The 20065-nt window shown below is 41.4% G+C and overlaps 3 protein-coding genes across 15 annotated transcripts in view; 2 read left to right on the forward strand and 1 right to left on the reverse strand.

Moving 5' to 3' along the window:
* Positions 1 to 7434, forward strand: part of SIRT5 (sirtuin 5) — a 37840-nt gene extending 30406 nt beyond the window's left edge. For 11 of the 12 annotated variants that reach the window (XM_024247991.3, XM_054557028.2, XM_024247993.3 and 8 more), the window contains one exon: positions 6928 to 7434. In XM_024247991.3, coding sequence (XP_024103759.1) covers positions 6928 to 7003 — 76 coding nt within the window. In that variant the 3' untranslated portion in view covers positions 7004 to 7434. 12 annotated transcript variants of the gene reach the window in all.
* A 1777-nt stretch (positions 7435 to 9211) lies between these two features.
* NOL7 (nucleolar protein 7) lies at positions 9212 to 19907 on the forward strand. 2 transcript variants are annotated; one of them, XM_054557217.2, is made up of 9 exons: positions 9212 to 10793; positions 10881 to 10941; positions 11631 to 11689; positions 12935 to 12966; positions 13218 to 13299; positions 15021 to 15142; positions 15225 to 15302; positions 15573 to 15675; positions 18109 to 19907. In XM_054557217.2, the coding sequence occupies exons 1-8, from the start codon at positions 10528 to 10530 to the stop codon at positions 15644 to 15646; spliced, it is 774 nt and encodes a 257-aa protein (XP_054413192.1). In that variant the 5' UTR covers positions 9212 to 10527; the 3' UTR covers positions 15647 to 15675; positions 18109 to 19907. The 2 variants fall into 2 exon arrangements, with proteins under 2 accessions (XP_054413192.1, XP_002816484.1); XM_002816438.6 differs by lacking the exon at positions 18109 to 19907 and having other exon boundaries at positions 15573 to 16482.
* The window catches only part of RANBP9 (RAN binding protein 9), a 91670-nt gene continuing 87921 nt past the window's right edge, over positions 16317 to 20065 (reverse strand). The window contains exon 14 of the mRNA XM_024248118.3: positions 16317 to 17312. Within this exon, the coding sequence (XP_024103886.2) occupies positions 17182 to 17312 (131 nt within the window). The 3' untranslated portion in view covers positions 16317 to 17181. The remainder of the gene's footprint in view (positions 17313 to 20065) is intronic.

Consider the following 20065-nt stretch of genomic DNA (forward strand, 5'->3'; position numbering starts at 1 on the left):
TGTCTCTAACAAACAGGCTACTTGCTAGTTAGAAATTCTTATCAATTTGACAAGCTACTTATCAACCAGACTGATCACAAGAACTGTCATCTCATCAATGAAGGAGTAACTTATCAATGAAGCCAGCAATGCTTTTTTCTTGGCATCATCAAAGCTGACATTTAGAAGAAATGCTGGTGATAGTCATCTCATCCTACTCAATTTTTCAAAGGCAGAAACCAACCCTGGAGCAATTGAGAGGACTGTTTAAACACAGAGCTTAACAATGGCAGAATTGTATATCTCATGCTTAACATTTTGGTTGAACTTTACCCTAGGTCAGGGGTCAGCAAACTACTGCCTGTGGGCCAAATTTGCCCACCACCTGTATCTGTAAATAAGGTTTCATTGGAACACAGCTGTGGCCATGTGTTTGTATATTGTGTGTGGCTGCTTTTGCACTAGGATGACAGAGATGAATAGTTGCAACAGAGACTGGCTGGTCTGCAAAGCCTAAAATATGTCCTGTGTGGCCCTTTACAGAAAAAGTTTTCTAACCCCTGCTCTAGGTTGAGGAGAAAAAAAAAAATGGAATAATGTTCTCTGCTACTTTTAACCTGATTTTCTTTGTTACCTAAATAGGCAGCTAGAATGCTGCCTATATTTTAATAAGGATTTGGATCTCACAGGACACCTTAGGCCTTACACAAGTTGTTCAGATTCTTTGCCCCAGTTCTAATCTAGAGACAAAGGCATAGAATTCTCCTCCCACAGGAATGTATTTATATTTTCAAGGTGTTAATTAGTTCCAGTTTTGGTTTTGTCGTTTTCCCCATGTCCGATGCTTATATTGGATGATTTCTGATAAACCCTGACTATTCCAACAAACCCTAGGCATTTTTGAATTTAAACCTCAGTGTTTTGACTGTTACTCAACCCCAGGGGGCCTTGGCTTGTAGGATTTGTACATTCGCTGAGGCGAAAATGGGACTGTCGCTGCAGGGAGCTGGTGGCTGGGGCCTTCAAAGCACCTTTGGCCCACTGTGCCCTGTAGCACTATGTTGTGCCCTGTTGATCTTTAAATTTCTCTAAATGTTGGAATTTAATTAAAGTCCACAAATATTTATAAGTATCCACTATGTATCAGACACTGTTCTAAGTGCTTAGGATAGGATATATCAGTAACACAAAACAAATATCTACCAAGGAAAGATTATATTCTAGTGGTGGAGGCAGACAGGTAAGCAGTGAACATAAGGTACACATTCTACAGCACGTGAGCAGGTGCTAAGAGACTGCACAAAGCAAAGATGCACAAACCTCATTAAGAAGAGATTGGAGCAAAGACTTGAAGGAGGTGAAGGAGGCAGCCGAAGACGTGATCTGGGATAAGAGCTTTTCAGACACTGGGACCACCTGGAGCAGAGGCCCCTCAGTGTGGCTGGAGTGGAGTGAGGAAGTCCCAGGAAAGGCGAGCAGTAAAGTAATGGAGTTGGGGGCTCTGGGGAGGGAAGACACCCAAGCTACCTGCTGGTGGAGTTTAGAAGTCTAAGGAATTGTTAGGTAGAAGAGTTTTATAGATCGTTGTGGTTATATAGTTACCTATCTAGCGTGTGAAGAGGTCACTGCTTTGAAGGGATAGTTGACCGTGTGTGTTAGGGAAGTCTAGTGCTCTCCCTGGCTGCGCTGTCAAGGGCAGGTAGGGAAGCCCTCCTAGTCCATGCAGTCAGGGCTTAGTTGGTCTGTTCATTCAAAAAGCCACTGAAAACAAGACTAATAGAAAAGGACACATACATACTTTAAACATTTTGATATAAAGCATAAATCTACCTTCATTTGCTTTTTGTTTGTTTTCTTTGTTTGTTTGTTTTAAGACAGAGTCTTGCTCTGTTGCCCAGGCTGGAGTGCAGTGGCGAAATCTCGGTTTACTAGAAACTTTGTCTTCTGGGCTCAAGCAATCCTTCCACCTAAGCCTCCTGAGTAGCTGCAATTATAGGCGTGCACCACCACACCTGGCTAATTTTTGTATTTTTAGTAGAGACAGGATTTCCCCATGTTGGTCAGACAGGTCTCAAACTCCTGGCCTCAAGAGATCCACCTGCCTTGGCCTCCCAAAGTGCTGGGATTACAGGCGTGAGCCATCACACTTGGCCTGCTTTTTTTTTTTTTTTTTTTTTTTTTGGACTAGAGCTAAAGGCCTTTTGCTAAATCCCTTTTGTAGGGATCTGCTGATTGGAGCTCACCTTTCTTGCATAAATCGTATCCATAATCTTCCTCGTGTTCCCCAAATATCCCTGAAGATACGAATGACTCCAGCCCTTATTTTACAAAACAAAACAGACAACCAGGAAAATCAGATCCCAAGGCCCCAACCTAGACTTCCTGAATCAGAATTTCTTGGGGGAGATGCCTGTTTATCTGTGTAGTTAGCAAATGACCCAGGTAATTCTTATCAAGAAACCTTGGCAAACACTGGATTACAACTTCTGGTTTTTGATATTTGTCTGTTTTTTTTTTTTTTTTCTTTTAAAGGAGAGCAAGAACTTAGGAAAAGAAACATGTGAAGCAGTCTTCCCTCATCTTTTACACCTACACCTAATTTAACCAAATTATATTTAGTGACTCAGTATGTCTTTCCCAAGCATTCAACTAGTTTTCCTAGAAATAACTCTCTTAACAGCTCTATTTTTGCAGTTTATTACATAATTTTAAATTCAGCAAGATGATTACATTAACCAATACAAGTGGCGTGAGCAGATGTGGAACTAACACTGTAGTCTTGGTTGTCCGACAACTGGTGGGGGCAGGCAAAGTGCACAGATGTGCTAGAAAAGAGGCTTTCAAACATTGTTCATGTATGCCTTTCACATTTTAAAAGTTGACATCTAAGGTTTTTTAAATCAAATATATTGTAGTTGGAGATGTGATTCCAAGTGCATTGGAAACACTGCCATTTTATTTATTTATTTATTTATTTATTTTTGAGACAGAGTCTGGCTCTGTTGCCCAGGCTGGACTGCAGTGGCACGATCTTGACTCACTGCAACCTCCGCCTCCCTGGTTCAAGCGATTCTCCTGCCTCAGCCTCCCAAGTAGCTAGGACTACAGGCATGTGCCACCACACCCAGCTAATTTTTTGTATTTTCTTTTAGTAGAGATGGGTTTTCACCACATTGCCCAGGCTGGTCTCAAACTACTGACATCAGGCAATCTGCCTAGCTCAAGCTCCCACAAGTGCTGGAATTACAGGCGTGAGCCACTGTGCCTGGCCGAAACACTGACATTTTAAAATAAAAACTACCATATCATGGTTTAAAATGTATCCAGTCCAATCTGAATGTTATAACTATCTGGTACACACCACCATCCATTTACAAAATAAATATACAGGCCCTTCCTTAACAATTGGAAACTTCGCATTTTTTCTTTTCTCTTTGAACTTGTATTTCCATTCTATCACTACTACAGAATTTATACTAATGTAATATATTTTTATGCATGAAAATCTTTTACTGGCCAGGTACAATGGCTCATGCCTGTAATCCCAGCACTTTGGGAGGCTGAGGCTAGAGGATCACTTGAGGCCAGTAGTTCAGGACCAGCCTGGCCAACATGGCAAAACCCCATCTCTACTAAAAATACAAAAATTAGCCAGGCGTGGTGGTCCACATCTGTAATCCCAGCTACTTGGGAGGCTGAGGTGGGAGAATCCCTTGAGCCTGGGAGGCAGAAGTTGCAGTGAGCCGAGATCGTGCCACTGCACTCTGGCCTGGGTGACACAGTGAGACTCTGTCTTAAAAAAAAAAAAAAAAAAGAGAAAGAAAATCTTTTACTGACTACCTATTATACTTCTACAGCAAAATATCATATGAATTATTTAATTTTTTCAATTTCCTTAAAATGTTAAAAAATGCTTTACTAAAACATCTTCTAGATAGAATTATCACTATAGTAATCTGCAGTGCATAATTGTAAAAACAAAAAATATATATAAGTGTAGATTAATAATTCCAAACAAGTAAAATTTTACTGGATTTTTTTTTTTTTCTTTGAGATGGAGTTTTGCTCTTGTTACCCAGGCTGGAGTGTGGGCTGCAGTCTCACCTCACTGCAACCTCCGCCTCCCGGATTCAAGCGATTCTTCTGCCTCAGCCTCCTGAGTAGCTGGGATCACAGGTGCCTGCCACCACGCCCAGCTAATTTTTGTATTTTTAGTAGAGACAGGGTTTCACCATGTTGGCCAGGCTGGTCTCAAACTCCTGACCTCAAGTGATTCGCCCACCTCGCTCTCCCGAAGTGCTGGGATTACAGGCGTGAGCCACTGCTCCCGGCCTGGAAATACGTCCTTAATAGATGAATGGGGCATAAACTTTGAATTGGTCCATGTTTCTATGGCTGAGTGTTACATATTGTTGGAAGGAGACAGTTCCTCCTGTTCTAGCGCAATCCTCCTGTAGTCACCATAAACAAACCGGTATTCTGTCAAGATCAGATTTATTGATTTAATGCAATGAGTGAGACCGGACCCCTGTAGAACTGAGAAGTGTTTCCCAACAAGGGAAAGGTAGAGTTATTAAAGCAATTTGGGGGGAGGGTGGAGTTTAAGTGAAATTTGAATGAAGTAGTTTTTGATAGATTCAAGCAACTAGCAGGGCTGTACAGTGTACAGGGGTCAACATCATGTCTGGCTGGCAAAGTAGGCCAGGGTCCCACTTCCCCAGAAACTATAATGCAAAGTTTAGATCAATGTGGAATATTGTGTCCAGAAATCCCTTATCTGAAGCTCTGCACCTGGGTTGGAAATCCAGGCTGCTTCTCAGTATCAAAGTGACTTAGATCCTCAAGGCTAGAGGAATATTTCATTCTTTACTGCTATAATTTCAAATAGCAAAGTTTCCAATAGTTTATAATATTAAGGAACAAAATCCAAAAGCAGTAGTCACTCAATGGAATTAAGGCACTTTGCAGCTTATCCTAGGGGAAAATATATTGTTTCCTATTAACTTGGCAGCTGGCTTTACCCATGTCTTTTATTCCGATCCAAAGAATCGCTGGGCAGATTTTGACCAGCCAAGCTAAATTTTACTTTTTCAGTGTCAATTGTAATCCTCAGTGTTCGTTTTTTATAGATGTAAGTACTGAAAGACCTGGACCACCTAAACGCTGGGCACGAGGGAATTATTTTTTTTAAGAGATGGGGGCTCCCTCTGTCATCCAGGCTGGAGTCTGTACAGTGGTATAATCATAGCTCACTGCAGCTTCAAACTCCTGGCTCAAGTGATCCTCTCGCCTCAGCTTCCTGAGTTGCTGGGACTACAAGCTCGTGTCACCACGCATGGTTGTTTTTACTGTTACCTTTTTGTAGAGACGGGGTCTTGCCATGTTGCCTAGGCTGGTCTCGAACTCCTAGCCTCAAGTGACCCTCCTGCCTCAGCCTCCCAAAGTGCTGGGATTCTAGGCATGAGTCACTATGCCCAGCCATGAAAGAAATTTTGGTATAGCCTTGCCACTCCAATTTTGGACCACTTTCCAAGTTATATGCCAAAATACACAGAGTAATTTTGTATCATACTTAGCAATCTATTCACTGAAAATCCTTTCCGACCCTCTTTCAACTTTATTGAAAGCAAGAATGAAACCATCCTACTTACATATGAAGATGTCAGATCTACACCAGTATTCCAGACATCCCTCTATTTGGCACTCCATATGTTTCACACTCCCTCTATTTCACACTCGGGGATGAGGTATCATTGTAAAATTTGGGATGGGTGAGGGGTCCAGCTTGCTTTTGTAAGGCGGAAGAAGGGTGAATGTGGAAAGGGGCACTTGAAATCACTTAAGAAAGAGAAGAGATGGAAATTGAGGATCTGGGAATTCCCTAAACGCTCCCCATGCCTGGCAGTAATTCCTGGATAACCACATACTGGCCTGGAAATTTCTGGAAGTCAGTGCTCAGCACGTGGCAGGGGGCAGACTGACTGGAGATGCCGTGTAGTCTGGGCTGTCCATTAAGTGGCACTCTGTTGATAGAACACAGCATTTGAGGGCTAAGGCAGTCACTATTTGTATTTTATCAAGAATAAATAATATAAATGAGTTGCATTGAGGAAATGCCTTTTCCATTTTTAATTGTGCTCAACTGGTTTTCTTTTAATAATGCACGAGGAAGTCCTGCTTTTGCTTCTTATTCATAGTTTTTTTGAAACAAAAGTCCATGATTTTTCTTCTTTTTTCTCCTTCCTCTTTCTCTTTTTTCTAACTACACCTCAGAGGCTCGTCAGAAAGTTCAACAGGTGGTTTGAGAGGCTCGTTGACTTAGCTGAGATCCCAGTGGTCAGATAGTGCATGAGTATTTTTTTCTCTTGTCCTCAGTACTACCTGTGAATGCTGCTGTAATGTTTTATGTATATATATACACACACACACATATATACACGAAAAAGTATGTATTGTGTATATATATAACATGCCAAACACATGTGTTTTATATATATAGATACACATAAAACATATATGCATACAAAATACATATATAACACACATACATGTATATTTTATACTTACAATTTCAATGAGTTTGGCAGTACAGTCCCAAAATACACTTTACTTGCACAGGTTCTCAGGATTTGAAAAAAACAAACAGAATACACTTTGTAATCATGTCTCTTACGCCTTGAAATAAAATTCTTCTTTATGGCACATAAATTCTAGACATTTGCTTCTCAAAGTTCCCCCAGTCACAGAGGCCAGCCCATAGTGAAGTGTTATAAGTAGAGTTGTTAGAAACTAGTTGAAAGAAGTGGGCATAAAAATTCATAATACCATCTTTATGAGAATTTGGGTTTTACTTTGGGTATTACTTCAGAAATAAGTGCTTGCTGAAGTAGGGCATTCATTTTGCTAACCTGTAGTTCAAAACTGCTGTATTTGCTTCTTCTCTTTCAGGTTTCATTTCCAGGGACCCTGTGGAACGACTCTTCCTGAGGCCCTCGCCCGTCATGAAAATGAAACTGTTTCTTAAGTGTCCTGGGGAAGAAAGAAATTACAGTATATCTAAGAACTAGGCCACACGCAGAGGAGAAATGGTCTTATGGGTGGTGAGCTGAATATTGAACAATCTAAAAATAGCCTCTGATTCCCTCGCTGGAATCCAACCTGTTGATAAGTGATGGGGGTCTAGAAGTAGCAAAGAGCACCCACATTCAGAAGTCACAGAACTGGAAAGTTAATTCATATTATTTGGTTTGAACTGAAACGTAAGATACCTTTGATGTGTATGGTTGGTTAATGGGAGGGAAAAATTTTGTAAATTATTGTCTAAAAAAAATAGTTATCCTGATTATATTTTTGTTATTTGGGCAAAGTAGAAGTCAAAGGGTAAAAACCCTACTATTTAATTCTGATTTTTGCACAAGTTTAACGGAAAATAAAATCACACTCTACAGTAGGTAACTTATTGTATAAAGACGTTACACGGGATATGGCTTTATTGGGGACTTTTTTTTTTTTTTTTTTTTTGAGACAAAGTTTCACTCTTGTTGCCCAGGCTGGAGTGCAATGGGGTGATCTCGGCTCACAGCAATCTCCACCCCCGCCCCCCGGTTCAAGAGAGTCTCCTGCCTCAGCCTCCTGAGTAGCTGGGATTATAGGCATGCGCCACCACACCCAGCTAATTTTGTATTTTTAGTAGAGACGAGGTTTCTCCATGTTGGTCAGGCTGGTCTTAAATTCCCGACCTCAGGTGATCCGCCCGCCTCCGCCTCCCAAAGTGCTGAGATTACAGGCATGAGCCACCACGCCCGGCTTACTGGGGGCTTTTTAACCTTGTTTGGCTACATTACCTCAGTGAACAAGGGGCAGCTCACAACAGGAACTCATGCAAAGAAGCAAGAGAACAGTACCAACAAGGTAGAACATCACGATGAGAATAAAGAACGATGCAAATATGCGGACCCCCAGGATAAACACAGCTGCCTAAAATTGAGCTCTGGCTCCCTTAGACGGGGGGAGCGTCAACAGTGAAGTGTTTCTCAACATCATAAATGCAGAAGCATATGGTTCCTGTGGGGCCTGCCAACTGTTCCCAGATGCTGAACTCTGCTGGGAGTTTTTTCCATGGGACTTTAAAAAATGATGCCCTTATGTTGGGCCAGACCTCTGTTAACTTCAGTCGGGATGGCACCAGGTTCAAGAGGCCAAAGAAGAGACCTGGAGCTAGTGAAGGAAACATAGGGTTTATTTGGGGAACCTTACAGGGTGGTCCAGTGGCCGCGGACTGGACAGAACTGCAACCACTTATAAAAAGCATGCAGTTTACATAGCACTTTCACTCAGCACCTTCCCCTCAGCAACCTCCACGTGGCAACCCTCATTTCTTAAGTTATTGCTGTCAGATGCATCTGCCATACAGGGTCATTCTCGGGATGCTTAAGTTATTTCTGTCAGGTACATCTTCCATACACTTTACTACCTTGGAGTAAAGTAGTAAGAATACGGCTTTTTCCTTAACCTTTACCAGATAACTCAGTGCTTAGGGGCCTTGGCATGCCTGCTGTCCAGCAAGTGTCACCGGCCTGACTGGGAGGCATGGCCATTATCAACAGAGTATGAAAGTCACATATGGCCCCCTGAAGTGATTACATACTTGGACTGCATCACCTCAGCCCCTTGCAAAATTGCATTTAATCTTACAGCCTTGGCTTTTGTAGAAACAGGCAACAAGACACTGTCGTATAAAACTTTGTACTGCATTGCAAGACGTAACCTTTGATAAATCCCAGTGGTCCTTTGTGTGGGGAACGGGGATGCCCATAGCCTATGGGGCGGCTGGAGAACCAGTCAGGGACCCTGAGGGCTCGATTTACACTTTACATGGGTGGGCCGAGGAGTTTACACTGAGGGCACTGGTAATACCTGTAATAGTCTTATAGTACTTATAAAGCAGTTTTGCACATAAAATACCATCATGCACTTACAAGAAGTTTGTTCCTGGGCTGCTCCATGTTAACTTTATTCATTTTCCTAGTGTTAGCACAGTGTCTCAGGGAGTCTGATTATATTTTTGATTTGTAATTTCTATCTGACTAAGGCCTAGGGATTTCGAAACTGTTCTTTGCAATTCCTCTCATACTGAACCTCTGGTTCGGCAGCTTTTTTTTTTTTTTTTTTTTTTTGTTGTTCTTAAGTTTTATCATTTTTCTTCCTATTTGGTTTTGTTGTTTTTAAATTGGGAATTGCTTCTAAAACAGAAGACATGAAAGGAGAATTAAAAATACAACATATGTGTGAGATAGAATTATTCAACTTAGCATTTATTAAACATCTACCAGATGATAGACATTAGAAATAAAATGACTAGCAAAACCTGGCCCTTCCCCTTAGGAGTTCACAGAATGGCTGGAGCAACTGTCATATAAGCTGTTACGCAGTGCAGAAACGACGTCGACAGTTGTGCGGGTTCACACCAGCGCAATTAGAGATAGGCAGAGTGGGAAGGGGTAGGGGGTAAGGTGCTTGAAATTTGCCTGGGTGGGAATTTTTGAAGTATAAAAAGGCTTCTGCCTGGGGGGCTGCGGCAGTAGAGGGGAAGGCACGGTCGGTACAAATGCATGGCAGGTGTGACACAGTTTGATTTGTTCAAAGAATGACGAATCATTTAGTATTGTATAATGGATGGGAGGAGAGAAACACGGCGATCACAAAGGGCCATGTTTGCCAAAAAATAAAATATACTTGGAAAAAAAAGAGTACGTATGTGTATATACCACAAAACTCGGGTGCATTCTCTAGGGACCGGCGAAGCCATTCTTTCAGGAGATGTGCTCAGCATTTGCCACGGGCCAGCTGCTGTTCCAGGTCGTGGGTTGGGGCCCCGCACCAGGAAGGGTGCCGCTTCCACAGGGCCGACATCCTCACCGGCGTCGCTGCGGCCGCGGAGCTGGGAAGGCCGAGAGCGCGGGTCACGTCTGTGCAGGTTTCTTTAGAGTCCAGGTCTGTGGCCCGCGTCTTCGTCGGTGACAGCAGGGCTGACTGGCCACGGCGGCCATCTACTAGAGCGCATTTCTTCCCATGAAACGCCACCTCCTCCGAAGTGCGGAGCGAACGCAGCCAAATCTACACAAACACTGACAAGCTGGATCCACTCGACGGAACCCAAGGCCAAAAAACGGCAGCGAGCAGCGCCTCGGGCCCGCGGTTACCGGTTTTCTGAGCACCGGACAGAGTGAGTCGTGCCAGCCCTGTCTCGCCATCCCAGCCGAGGAAGGCAGCGCGATGGCTCTTCCCTGCCTTGAAACCAACTCCATTGCCAGCCGCTTTCGCCGGCAGAGCATTTTCTGTGGGGTCCATCCGGCTCCACGGCGGCCTCCGCCGGCCACGTGGGAAGAAACACGCCCACTGCCGACAGGCCACGCCCTTCCTCGCTTCGCGCAGGCGCCCCGCCCGTCCGAGGCCCTCCGAACCTGCAGGGGGCGATGAAAGTCCGCTTGCACTTCGCTTGTAGCTGCTTCCGGGTCAGAGGTCAGACGGTCTAGCGCTGCGTGGGCCATGGTGCAGCTCCGACCGCGCGCGTCTCGCGCCCCGGCGTCGGCGGAGGCGATGGTGGACGAGGGCCAGCCGGCCTCGGAGGAGGAGGAGGCGGAGCACGGGCTGTTGCTCGGGCAGCCCAGCAGCGGCGCGGCCGCCGAGCCGCTGGAGGAAGACGAGGAAGGGGACGATGAGTTTGACGATGAGGCCCCGGAGGAGCTGACTTTCGCCAGCGCCCAGGCGGAAGCGAGAGAAGAGGAGCGGCGAGTGCGGGAGACCGTGCGCAGGTTCGGAGCCCGCAGCCGGGCGGGGAGAACCGCCCCTTCTCGTCCAGCTTGTCCTTCCCTTTGCTGACTTGTCACCCTTCCTCCCAGGGATAAAACGCTCCTGAAGGAGAAGAGGAAGCGACGCGAGGAGCTGTTCATCGAACAGAAGGTTAGAGGATAGGGAGGAGGTGTCTTATTAAAACAACCCGGCTGAGGGAGAATTCCCATGGTGGATATAATTTGGGTTGGTAGGATATTGGAGTGGGGAAACAGTCACCAAGATTTCCTCTGACAGTGGTGGAAAGATGCTCGGGCTGGGCGCGGCAGTACTTGAGGGGGACGAGGTGGGCGGAGCCCGGGATGTCGAGGCTGCCGGGAGCCGATATCACACCACTGCGCTCCAGCCTGGGCGACAGAGCAAGACCCTGTCTCAAAAAAAAAAAAAAAGTTCGTCTCCTTTAATGTCCACCAACTGAAAATAAGAGGTTGCTGTGAGAATTAAATGAGGTGATTTGTAAACTGTAAGGGCTGTGCAGACTTAGTGTATGTATGTTTTGCTGTACTCGACACAGAGAACTGGCTCCAGGTGGACATTACTTATCTGCTTTCAATTTATAACAGTGACCTAAGGGTTGGAATACCGTAGGCACCCTTTCCAGTTTTCATCAAGTCTTTCAGAGAATGTGGAGTTTTGTGGACCCAATCTTCCCATAGCTTAGAGGTATGGGGGCAGTTTCCAGCCTAATTCAGTTATTTGCCTAGATGTATGGCATTCTTAAAAGTGGTAACTTCAGAAGCAACTCCGGACATACTATGTACGTGACTTTCTATTAATTTTAAACGTTTTCATTCCAAAAGAAAAGAAAACTCCTTCCAGACACTATTTTAGAGAAGTTAACCACAGCTTCACAGACTAAGTAAGTAATGGATCTTTTTATATTACTTGCTTATATACACCCATCTTTGAATTATATACAGGTACATTTATTTGAATCCATATAACTGAAGGAATTGTAGAACCCAAATTTAAAAGCTACCTTGGTATATGCATTTGGTGGGAAAGACGGAGGTGACGTTCCACTTCTTATTTTACCATTTTTGTTCATTCCCATAGCTAGCTTTTGAATTCCTGATCCCATTGTGTTCATTCAGTACATTTTGTTGACTGCCTGTCATTGTACTAGGGCAGAGTAGGTGGTGGTGAATAAAAAGTGTTTTGAATCATTTAGTGGGGTAGCAGGCACTTATCCACAGGCTCTGAAAACTCGATTTGTCCCATACTTGCCTTACCTGCCACCAACCTGTCCTTCCTCCCTGTTCCCCACTTCATTTAGCATCTTTGGTGTTTTATGGTTTAAAGCGAAAAGCTATGGTCGTCCTTGGGAATCGGTCAAACCCTACTAAATTTAGCCTTCTAAATATTTTTTTTCTATCCTCTTTCTCTCCCCTTAAGGCTTAAAATTCAGAAATTTAGCCCCCTTTTGCTTAGGCCAGTGGCTCTCAAATTTTCAGTAAAAAAAACTTTACCAGAGTTACTCAGATCCTGAATACATTAAACATAAGAGCAAATCTATTTGGTGGCAAATTCGCTTTCATCTTTTAAAAACCAAGCTCAAGTGTCACCTTTACCTTCTCATTTGGCCCCCCCACCTCCCATCACTTCCGCTTTTGTGTGGCCTTTCTCCTGTGCAAATGCTTCTGTATTGTATTCTGTCCATTTACATTTCTCTCTCCATTGGGCCACAGCCCGCTTGAGGCTGTTCCGTCTCCTGTGCCTAAACTATTAAATTAATCCTTTGTGATTTCTCCAAATGAAATGAGACGGGCCTACTCCCATTCACTTCATATTTCAAATACTTTATAACGTGTTCTTAAGTGTTTCACTTGAATCCCATTGCCCATGGCATTTTGCTGCTTTGGAAGCCTGCTAATAGGCTCTCAGATTTTAACTGTGAAGATCTTCCAATGACTGAGAGTTGGTGGCAGTGTACTGGGGAGTGACTGTTGCTTTCCAAACTGATGAGAGCTCCTGAGTAGAAATTGAGGGTGTTGGTAATGAAAGGCGGTGTCTTACTTGTAAAGCCAGATGAAATAATATAACATGTTTTGAGTATCCTTTGCTATCTGCCATTCCACTCAGTGGTTTTGTTTTTTTCTCTTAGCATCAAGAAATCGCCAGGAAAGGCGAAAGAAGGTATGACTATTCTAATTTAGCTAACTTCTCATGTGTCAAGTGCACTTGCACATGTTTCCAGTCAAATATGAATGGCCCTTAGAAAGCCAGCATGGGCCTGGCCAAGGTTAGCTGGGGCCTATTCCCTGTATTCAAACAAATAAAAACTGCATCCACATTGGTGCGTAATGGATGCTTAAAGTGAACTCCAGTAAATTTCCCGATTTATTTTTATGTGAATGCTAATTAGAAAATATAACTCTATTTTTTAGTTAATTTGCAAAAGAAAAATGAAGACTGTGAAAAAGGAAATGACTCCAAGAAAGTTAAAGTACAAAAAGTACAGTCTGTCAGGTAATGAGTCTGTTTCATTTGGGATGTGAAGGGGACCTTTAAGAGAGTTAAAGTATTGGCTAACATGGGAAAATATTCTAATTAGTAGTAATTTCAGATTGGAGTCTCTGTGGAAAAACCAGTTTTGGGCTGGGCACGGTGGCTTACACTTGTAATCCCAGCATTTTGAGAGGCTGAAGCAGGTGGATTGCTTGAGTCCAGGATTTCAAGACCAGCCTAGGCAATATGGTAAAACCCAGTCTCTACACAAAATAAAAAAAGTAAGCTGGGCATGCTGGTGTGCACCTGTACTCCCAGCTACTCCAGAGGCCAAGGTTGGGAGGATCACTTGAGCCCAGGAGGTCGAGGCTGCAGTGAGCCAAGATTGTGCCACTGCACTACAGCCTGAGCAACAGTGAGACCCTGTCTCAAAAAAAAAAATCGGTTTTCATAAAAAAATAAAGATCAGTTGAACACTTTGTCTTTGCAGGTCCTGCAGGTTAAGTTCAAAAACTTTTTTTAGTGGTTTTATTATTGAGAAAACTTCATTTCACCTCTCCCAATAGATAGATGTTTATTTGAAGATACACTGCAGCCTACTGTCAGCACTTCAAACTTGCCAGCCTACACTTATTGAGGCAGTGTAATTTTTCTGGCTGCTGAATGTTCCTCCAGTCACCAACCCTTACGGTGCATGGTGCCGATGCAGACAGCTATTCCAATGGAAAGGTGTTCACCACTCTTGCCAATCATGGCAATTCTTCAAAAGGAGTCATTTTTCACAAAATTCAACATTTCCCTGACAATATGGCCTTATCTTCTATTCTTATGGTCTACAGAAGTCACAGAGAAAGTGGCTATTGCTGTTACTGGAATTTGGCCGATACTGTGGACGATCTCGGTAATACCTGTCTTGAAGTCCACAGGCATTTGTTTGAGTTGCATTCAGTAGCTTGGTGGTCCAAATCATCACTTGGAAATCACAAGATCAAATATAGAAACAAATGTAAAGCAAAGTGCAAGACCATGAGAGGAATTCATCACAGTATGTTGGACTTTTCATTTGGCAACATTTATTTGGTACAATCGATTTGGAAATCATGCTGTCAGTTCTCTTTTACTACATGTATCAGAACAATTTCCTGTTAACGTTATGTTTTGACTTTTGGTTTTAGTATATTTTAGTACAAAAGTCCAGGGACAAGTTCTTCAGTTGAATACATCTGAGATGCTGATTGTTCAATTGATGAAAAACAACACCATGTGCTCTACTAAAATATAAATGTTAGTCTGTTTCTTATAGTCCTGTAATTTAGTTTTATCCTATCTGTGCATATACAAAATTAGTTTCATTTATCACTATGAGACAAATGATAAAAATATTTTAAAGCAAGCATGTAGCCCGGGTACGGTGGCTCACGCCTGTAATCCCAGCACTTTGGGAGGCTGAGGCTGGTGGATCACGAGGTCAGGAGTTTGAGACCAGCCTGGCCAACATGGTGAAACCTCGTCTCTACTGAAAATACAAAAATTAGCTGGGCATGGTGGCAGGCGCCTGTAATCCCACTATTCGGGAGGCTGAGGCAGGCAAGTTGCTTGAACCTGGGAGGCAGAGGTTGCAGTGAGCTGAGCTCGCACAGCCTGGGTGACAGAGTGAGACTCTGTCTCAGGAAGAAAAAAAAAAAAAAAAAAAGAAAAGAAGCATGTATAATTCTTATTTAACCTTTTATATTGATCAACAGCCAGAATAAAAGCTATTTGGCTGTAAGGCTAAAAGACCAAGATCTGAGAGACTCAAGGCAACAAGCAGCACAAGCCTTCATACATAATTCATTATATGGGCCAGGAACCAACAGGACTACTGGTAATTTTTTTATGGACAATTTTTCTCACTCACTTTTTACTGCAAATAAAACTATGAAATGATAAATACCTTTCTTTTCTAGTAAATAAGTTCCTGTCTCTTGCCAACAAGAGGTTACCAGTGAAAAGAGCTGCTGTCCAGTTTTTGAATAATGCTTGGGGTAAGATCCAGCTTTATTCTCCTGTCTCTAATAGCTTTATATGTTGAATAATGTTCTTTTGAAGGAGATAGTTCATAATTATACTTTTCCCCCTTATAATGGCTTATATATTAAGTTACTTGTGAAAAACAGGTCAATGTAGTATGTATATACATCTAATGTATAATACACCCACCCAGTTTTAGTAATTACATTCATATAGAGAATTATAAAAAAAATTTTGAATTATGTTTCTCTAATATACTTACTGCACAAAACTTTCTATTCTAGGAATCCAGAAAAAACAAAATGCCAAGAGGTTTAAAAGACGGTGGATGGTCAGAAAGATGAAAACTAAGAAGTAAATCAATGCTAAATGAAGAATCTGTACTTTGTATGTATAGAATTTATCTAATAAATCATTCATAGATCATTTTAAAGGATCATTATAAAAATCATAAACCTATTTGAGGAAGTACTCAACCACATTTCATTCTTCTGCAGTAGAATTGTGCCTTGCAATCCTAGAGGAAAAAGTGGTTTAAGGAATTGTTTTCCTTTTTAATATATTTAACTGAATTCAAGCCATACCCACACACCAGCAACAGCACCTCTTCTACTCTCCATGGGTTGGAGGGGTGGCAAAAATGGCACAAAAAGAAGAAATGGACATTCCAGAAAAGTCTCTAACTGCAGCCTGTAGACAATTTGCTATTAAAGATTCAGTGCACAAAATATAGCTGACTAACAGCTTTTAAATGTTTACTTTTAACCAGTCTGGGGATTTGCCTGCCTGGTGAGTCTCATATGCCATATTATGAATATGAAAATAATGAAGTTAATTTCCTGTTGCCTTTGTCAACCACAGTATCAGGTCTAACCCTAATCCAGGGATGCCAGTAAACTGAAGGCTGTTTTAGGTTGTAGAACTCAGATTAATTGTAGAAACCATTAATTTTAATTGCTCTAATTAATTTTCATATTAATCATAAAAAGTATGCAAGTACCTAATATATAAACTCAATTGACACTGTATCTGTAGAAGTAAATTTTTAATGGCTGGTTAATTATATCACTACATTTTATTGCAATATAGTACTCATTTAAGCACTTAAAAATGGAAGGTGTAACAAAGATTAAATTAAGACACGGTAAATTGACTAAATATTTGGTTTTTATATAAATAAAGGTCATAACCACACCGTTGACATGTAATACTGTTATAATACAACAGTTAAACTTGTGAGTCTACAACAGAAGTCATCTGTAGTTAAACAGGAAACAAAGTTGAAAAAGACCATGTTAAAACAAAACTACTGGGACTAACAGGTCGGGATTGTAAGTAGCAACAAACATATTCACTCAGCTCCTGAGTATTTCAAGTTTTACAGTACACATTAAAAATGATTTCTTCCATCAACACTATAAATTCAAACTGTCGGATGTTTATGCATTTTGCAAGTTACACTGATTGAATGCTTATATGGGAGTGGGGGTCGGAACATCTCCCAATTTGAAGTTTACATCACCCACATGCTAACACAAACACAACTTGTTCCATTTCCTTCCCCTCTCTCCCCCCTCCCCCACAAAGAAGGCAGGATTTTTGGTTTCTTTTAGGTAATTGTTTTAAAGGATTTGTGATGATCAATTTGAACGTCTGAAATTCAGTAATATTTAACTCTTAGACAACTAAGAGGTTAAAGATGGAAAATAATTTCTCCTAACACTAAGTTAGAAAATCATTTGCATCATGCTGTAAACTAGGAAGCAATGTAAAGCGACAAAAACCTGTCCCCAGTACATAATTTAAAAAATCTAAATTTCAAATCAGCAGAGCTGGTCTACTTCCATGTTGACTATATGCCACAATATAAGTGTGAGCTCTTGAAATGCATAGCTAATGTAGGTAGTCTTCCACCGTGGCAAATGCGCAGGATCCAATTCCTGATCGAGCCATCAGTCCTAGACATTGTGTGGCCTGTCCCATTGCTAGGGCAAGTGGAGGTTGCTTTGGCAGATTGTGGGTTTCTGAGGAAAAATAATTTAAAAATGAGAACAGCAATTAGCAAGACATTTTAAAAAACATTTCAATCAGGAGAATACTGCCATGACTTTAAAAACTACCACTCCCATACCACTCTGAAATATCAGCAAATGAAGGTTTCTAAGCAAAAGATAGATGCCTTGGACATACTATTCTGACAAGGTAGTGTGGGTATTGTGTATTCAACTATAAGATAAACTCGTACAGAATCAGACTTTTAAAGTATCAGATACTAAAATACTTATTTCCATATTAACTATGATGGGAAAGGTACGACTTTTTATCTGATATTTGGAGTGGAGAGTAAGGAATTATTTCCCTTCTGGTTGATCAAAGTCAGTTGATACTAAATAAAACTAAAAAAGGCCCAGGTTTTCATTACAAGTTTCCACCGATGGGTTCTTCCACCTCTGTGGATAGGACCAAACAGGCTGCCTAGCCACCTCCAAGGCATATATAGGTAATGTTATTTGGGCTGGTGGGGAGTAGGTGTTGGTGGTGACAGTGAGAGAACATACAGCAGAGCCACCCCGCAGTTTTGGAGGTGCTAATTGACAGTGGACAGTTCAGACATTTTAAAAAATGCCAATAAGTTTTCAGGGTTCTGCATATCATAAGTTTCTTTGTCAGACATTTGTAGTACAAATGCAATAATTACCAAAATTTGTTCCTTGCCAGAGATGGAAAAAAATGAATGGTAAAAGTGGCCAGATTCAGAAGCTGGTAATTTCTCTTTATGAGAAGGCAATGTCCAAACTAATCAATAAAATTACTAATCAGTTCTTTATAGGCACAGTTGACAACAAAGGGCAAAAACAGTGACACATGGCTAGGAACGCTTCATATGGTTTAACTCCACTCTTGGTTCAGAGGATGCAATTTGATGGTGGGAGAAAGAAGAGGACATTTCCAAAAGGGAAAAAGCACAATATCGGAAAGAAGCAAATTCAGGACTTAAAGGTAGAAGAGAAAACAAAAACAGAATTAAGAATAAAAGTGTGCAAAAAAGGCACGTAGATTGATGAGAAAGTATGGTGTCTTGAGGGTTCACAGGGAAGACCGTGCTCAAAGACAAGCATCTACAGGGAATGTTTTTTTAATTTTATTTTGGCCAAAGGAAGCATCTGGCAATGCATCTTTAACTTTTTTGGATGTATGAAATTTTCGTAACACTATATAGATGGACCTACATAATATAGCATGGTATTTATAAACAAATACATGCCCATCTATAGCAATTTAATAATTGTGTCATTAATTTTATAGGAATCGCATACATTTATATTAATAAGATTAAGCACTATTTATGGCTGAATCTACATAATATAGCACAATATGTAAGAGTACATGTGTCTATAGATAATGGTGCTCAACAATTAAATTCCCTTGAAGAACTCAAGAAATTAAATTGTTGTAAGAAAACTGGTCACTTTAAAGATTAGTGTCATCTAATAATTAGGTCTTAATGATTACCTACAATATAACTTCAAAAAGACATTTACAGTAAACCATAATTTTCCTTACAATTCCGGCATTATTACTAAGTTACTTTTACCAACGGAGCTAAATGAATTTTGTAGAACCAATGAAAATATAACACATTAACCAAAGAAAATTCACATTTATATACAAATCCTAAATTCTGGAGTACTACAACACTAAGGACACTACTCCTATTCCCAAACTTCAGTATTGGTCCTTAACAAATTAATAAATTTTCTAAGGGCAAAGAAACAGACTGAGGCTCAAATATGAATGCTTTTCATTGCTTCCTTTACATTCTTGCCTAAGAGTCCTGGCCTCATTGCAAGTCTCCCTATCTAAACTACTCTTTAATCTACTTTTTGTGGCACTGCCCTCATCTTCCTAAAATAGTTTGAAATATGTGACTAAAAGTCCCTGAACCTTGCAGGGCCAAACAGCACAGCACAAACTTCTAAACTAGACTGGACTCCCAATTACCTGGGAATTAGACTCTAAAGTCAAATGAAAACTCACTCTATATAAATTACTTTTGATGAGAACTGCCCAAAACTCAAACTTGTTTTATGTAAATAATCGACCCTATCACATTTATATAGAAATGTACAATATGTGCAGTTACACTATTCATATAAAAAGTACTTGTTCGGTATATAAATACTATAATCATACACGCTACAGTGAGCTGCTCATAGGAATGGCAACCAAACGAACGTCGAATTAGAGTTTCGCACTTCATGCTCACCCCTGGCTAAGCCTCACCTTTTAAATTGCTTTTCTCTTCCTCACCCACCCTTTTTATTGGGTAAGGGCATGTAGTTGAATCTGGCTAATATAAATGCAAATAGAATTTGACATCAAGGCTTGGTACTGCAGGGTACTCACAAGTTACCAGGAAGCCCCTTGTGCCCATATTCATAAGCATGGTGGGAGCTGTGATACCAGTGGCTTAGGCTGCTGCTACCCATTGCAAATAGCTCAAGCAAAATGGTGGGGAACAAGGTAACGGAAGCACCAGCTAGGAATCCTGCCCTCTACTGGATCAGTTTGAGCTTCTCTGATATTCAAGCTCTTCACTCCCTTATTTCCATTCTCATTCTCTCCATCAAAACCTTTCTTCACCTCTTTTCTTCAAATGTACCCTGTTCCCTTGTAGCCTAACTCTTGTGACAATTATTAATGTATGTTCTTAACATTCTCCGATTCCTTCTACAGCAGCCAAACTAGAGAATGCCACCCAATTCCTAGCCTAGAA

The sequence above is a fragment of the Pongo abelii genome, chromosome 5 (genome assembly GCF_028885655.2).
Source record: "Pongo abelii isolate AG06213 chromosome 5, NHGRI_mPonAbe1-v2.0_pri, whole genome shotgun sequence".
In the NCBI taxonomy this organism is placed as follows: Eukaryota; Metazoa; Chordata; class Mammalia; order Primates; family Hominidae; genus Pongo; species Pongo abelii.

Bases quoted from the DNA above. Each gene is read 5' to 3' on its own strand.
- NOL7 (XM_054557217.2), top strand. From the start codon at position 10,528: ATGGTGCAGCTCCGACCGCGCGCGTCTCGCGCCCCGGCGTCGGCGGAG. The intron at 10,794-10,880 runs GTTCGGAGCCCG...CCTTCCTCCCAG, and splicing joins GTGCGGGAGACCGTGCGCAG to GGATAAAACGCTCCTGAAGG. The intron at 13,300-15,020 runs GTAATGAGTCTG...ATTGATCAACAG, and splicing joins CAAAAAGTACAGTCTGTCAG to CCAGAATAAAAGCTATTTGG.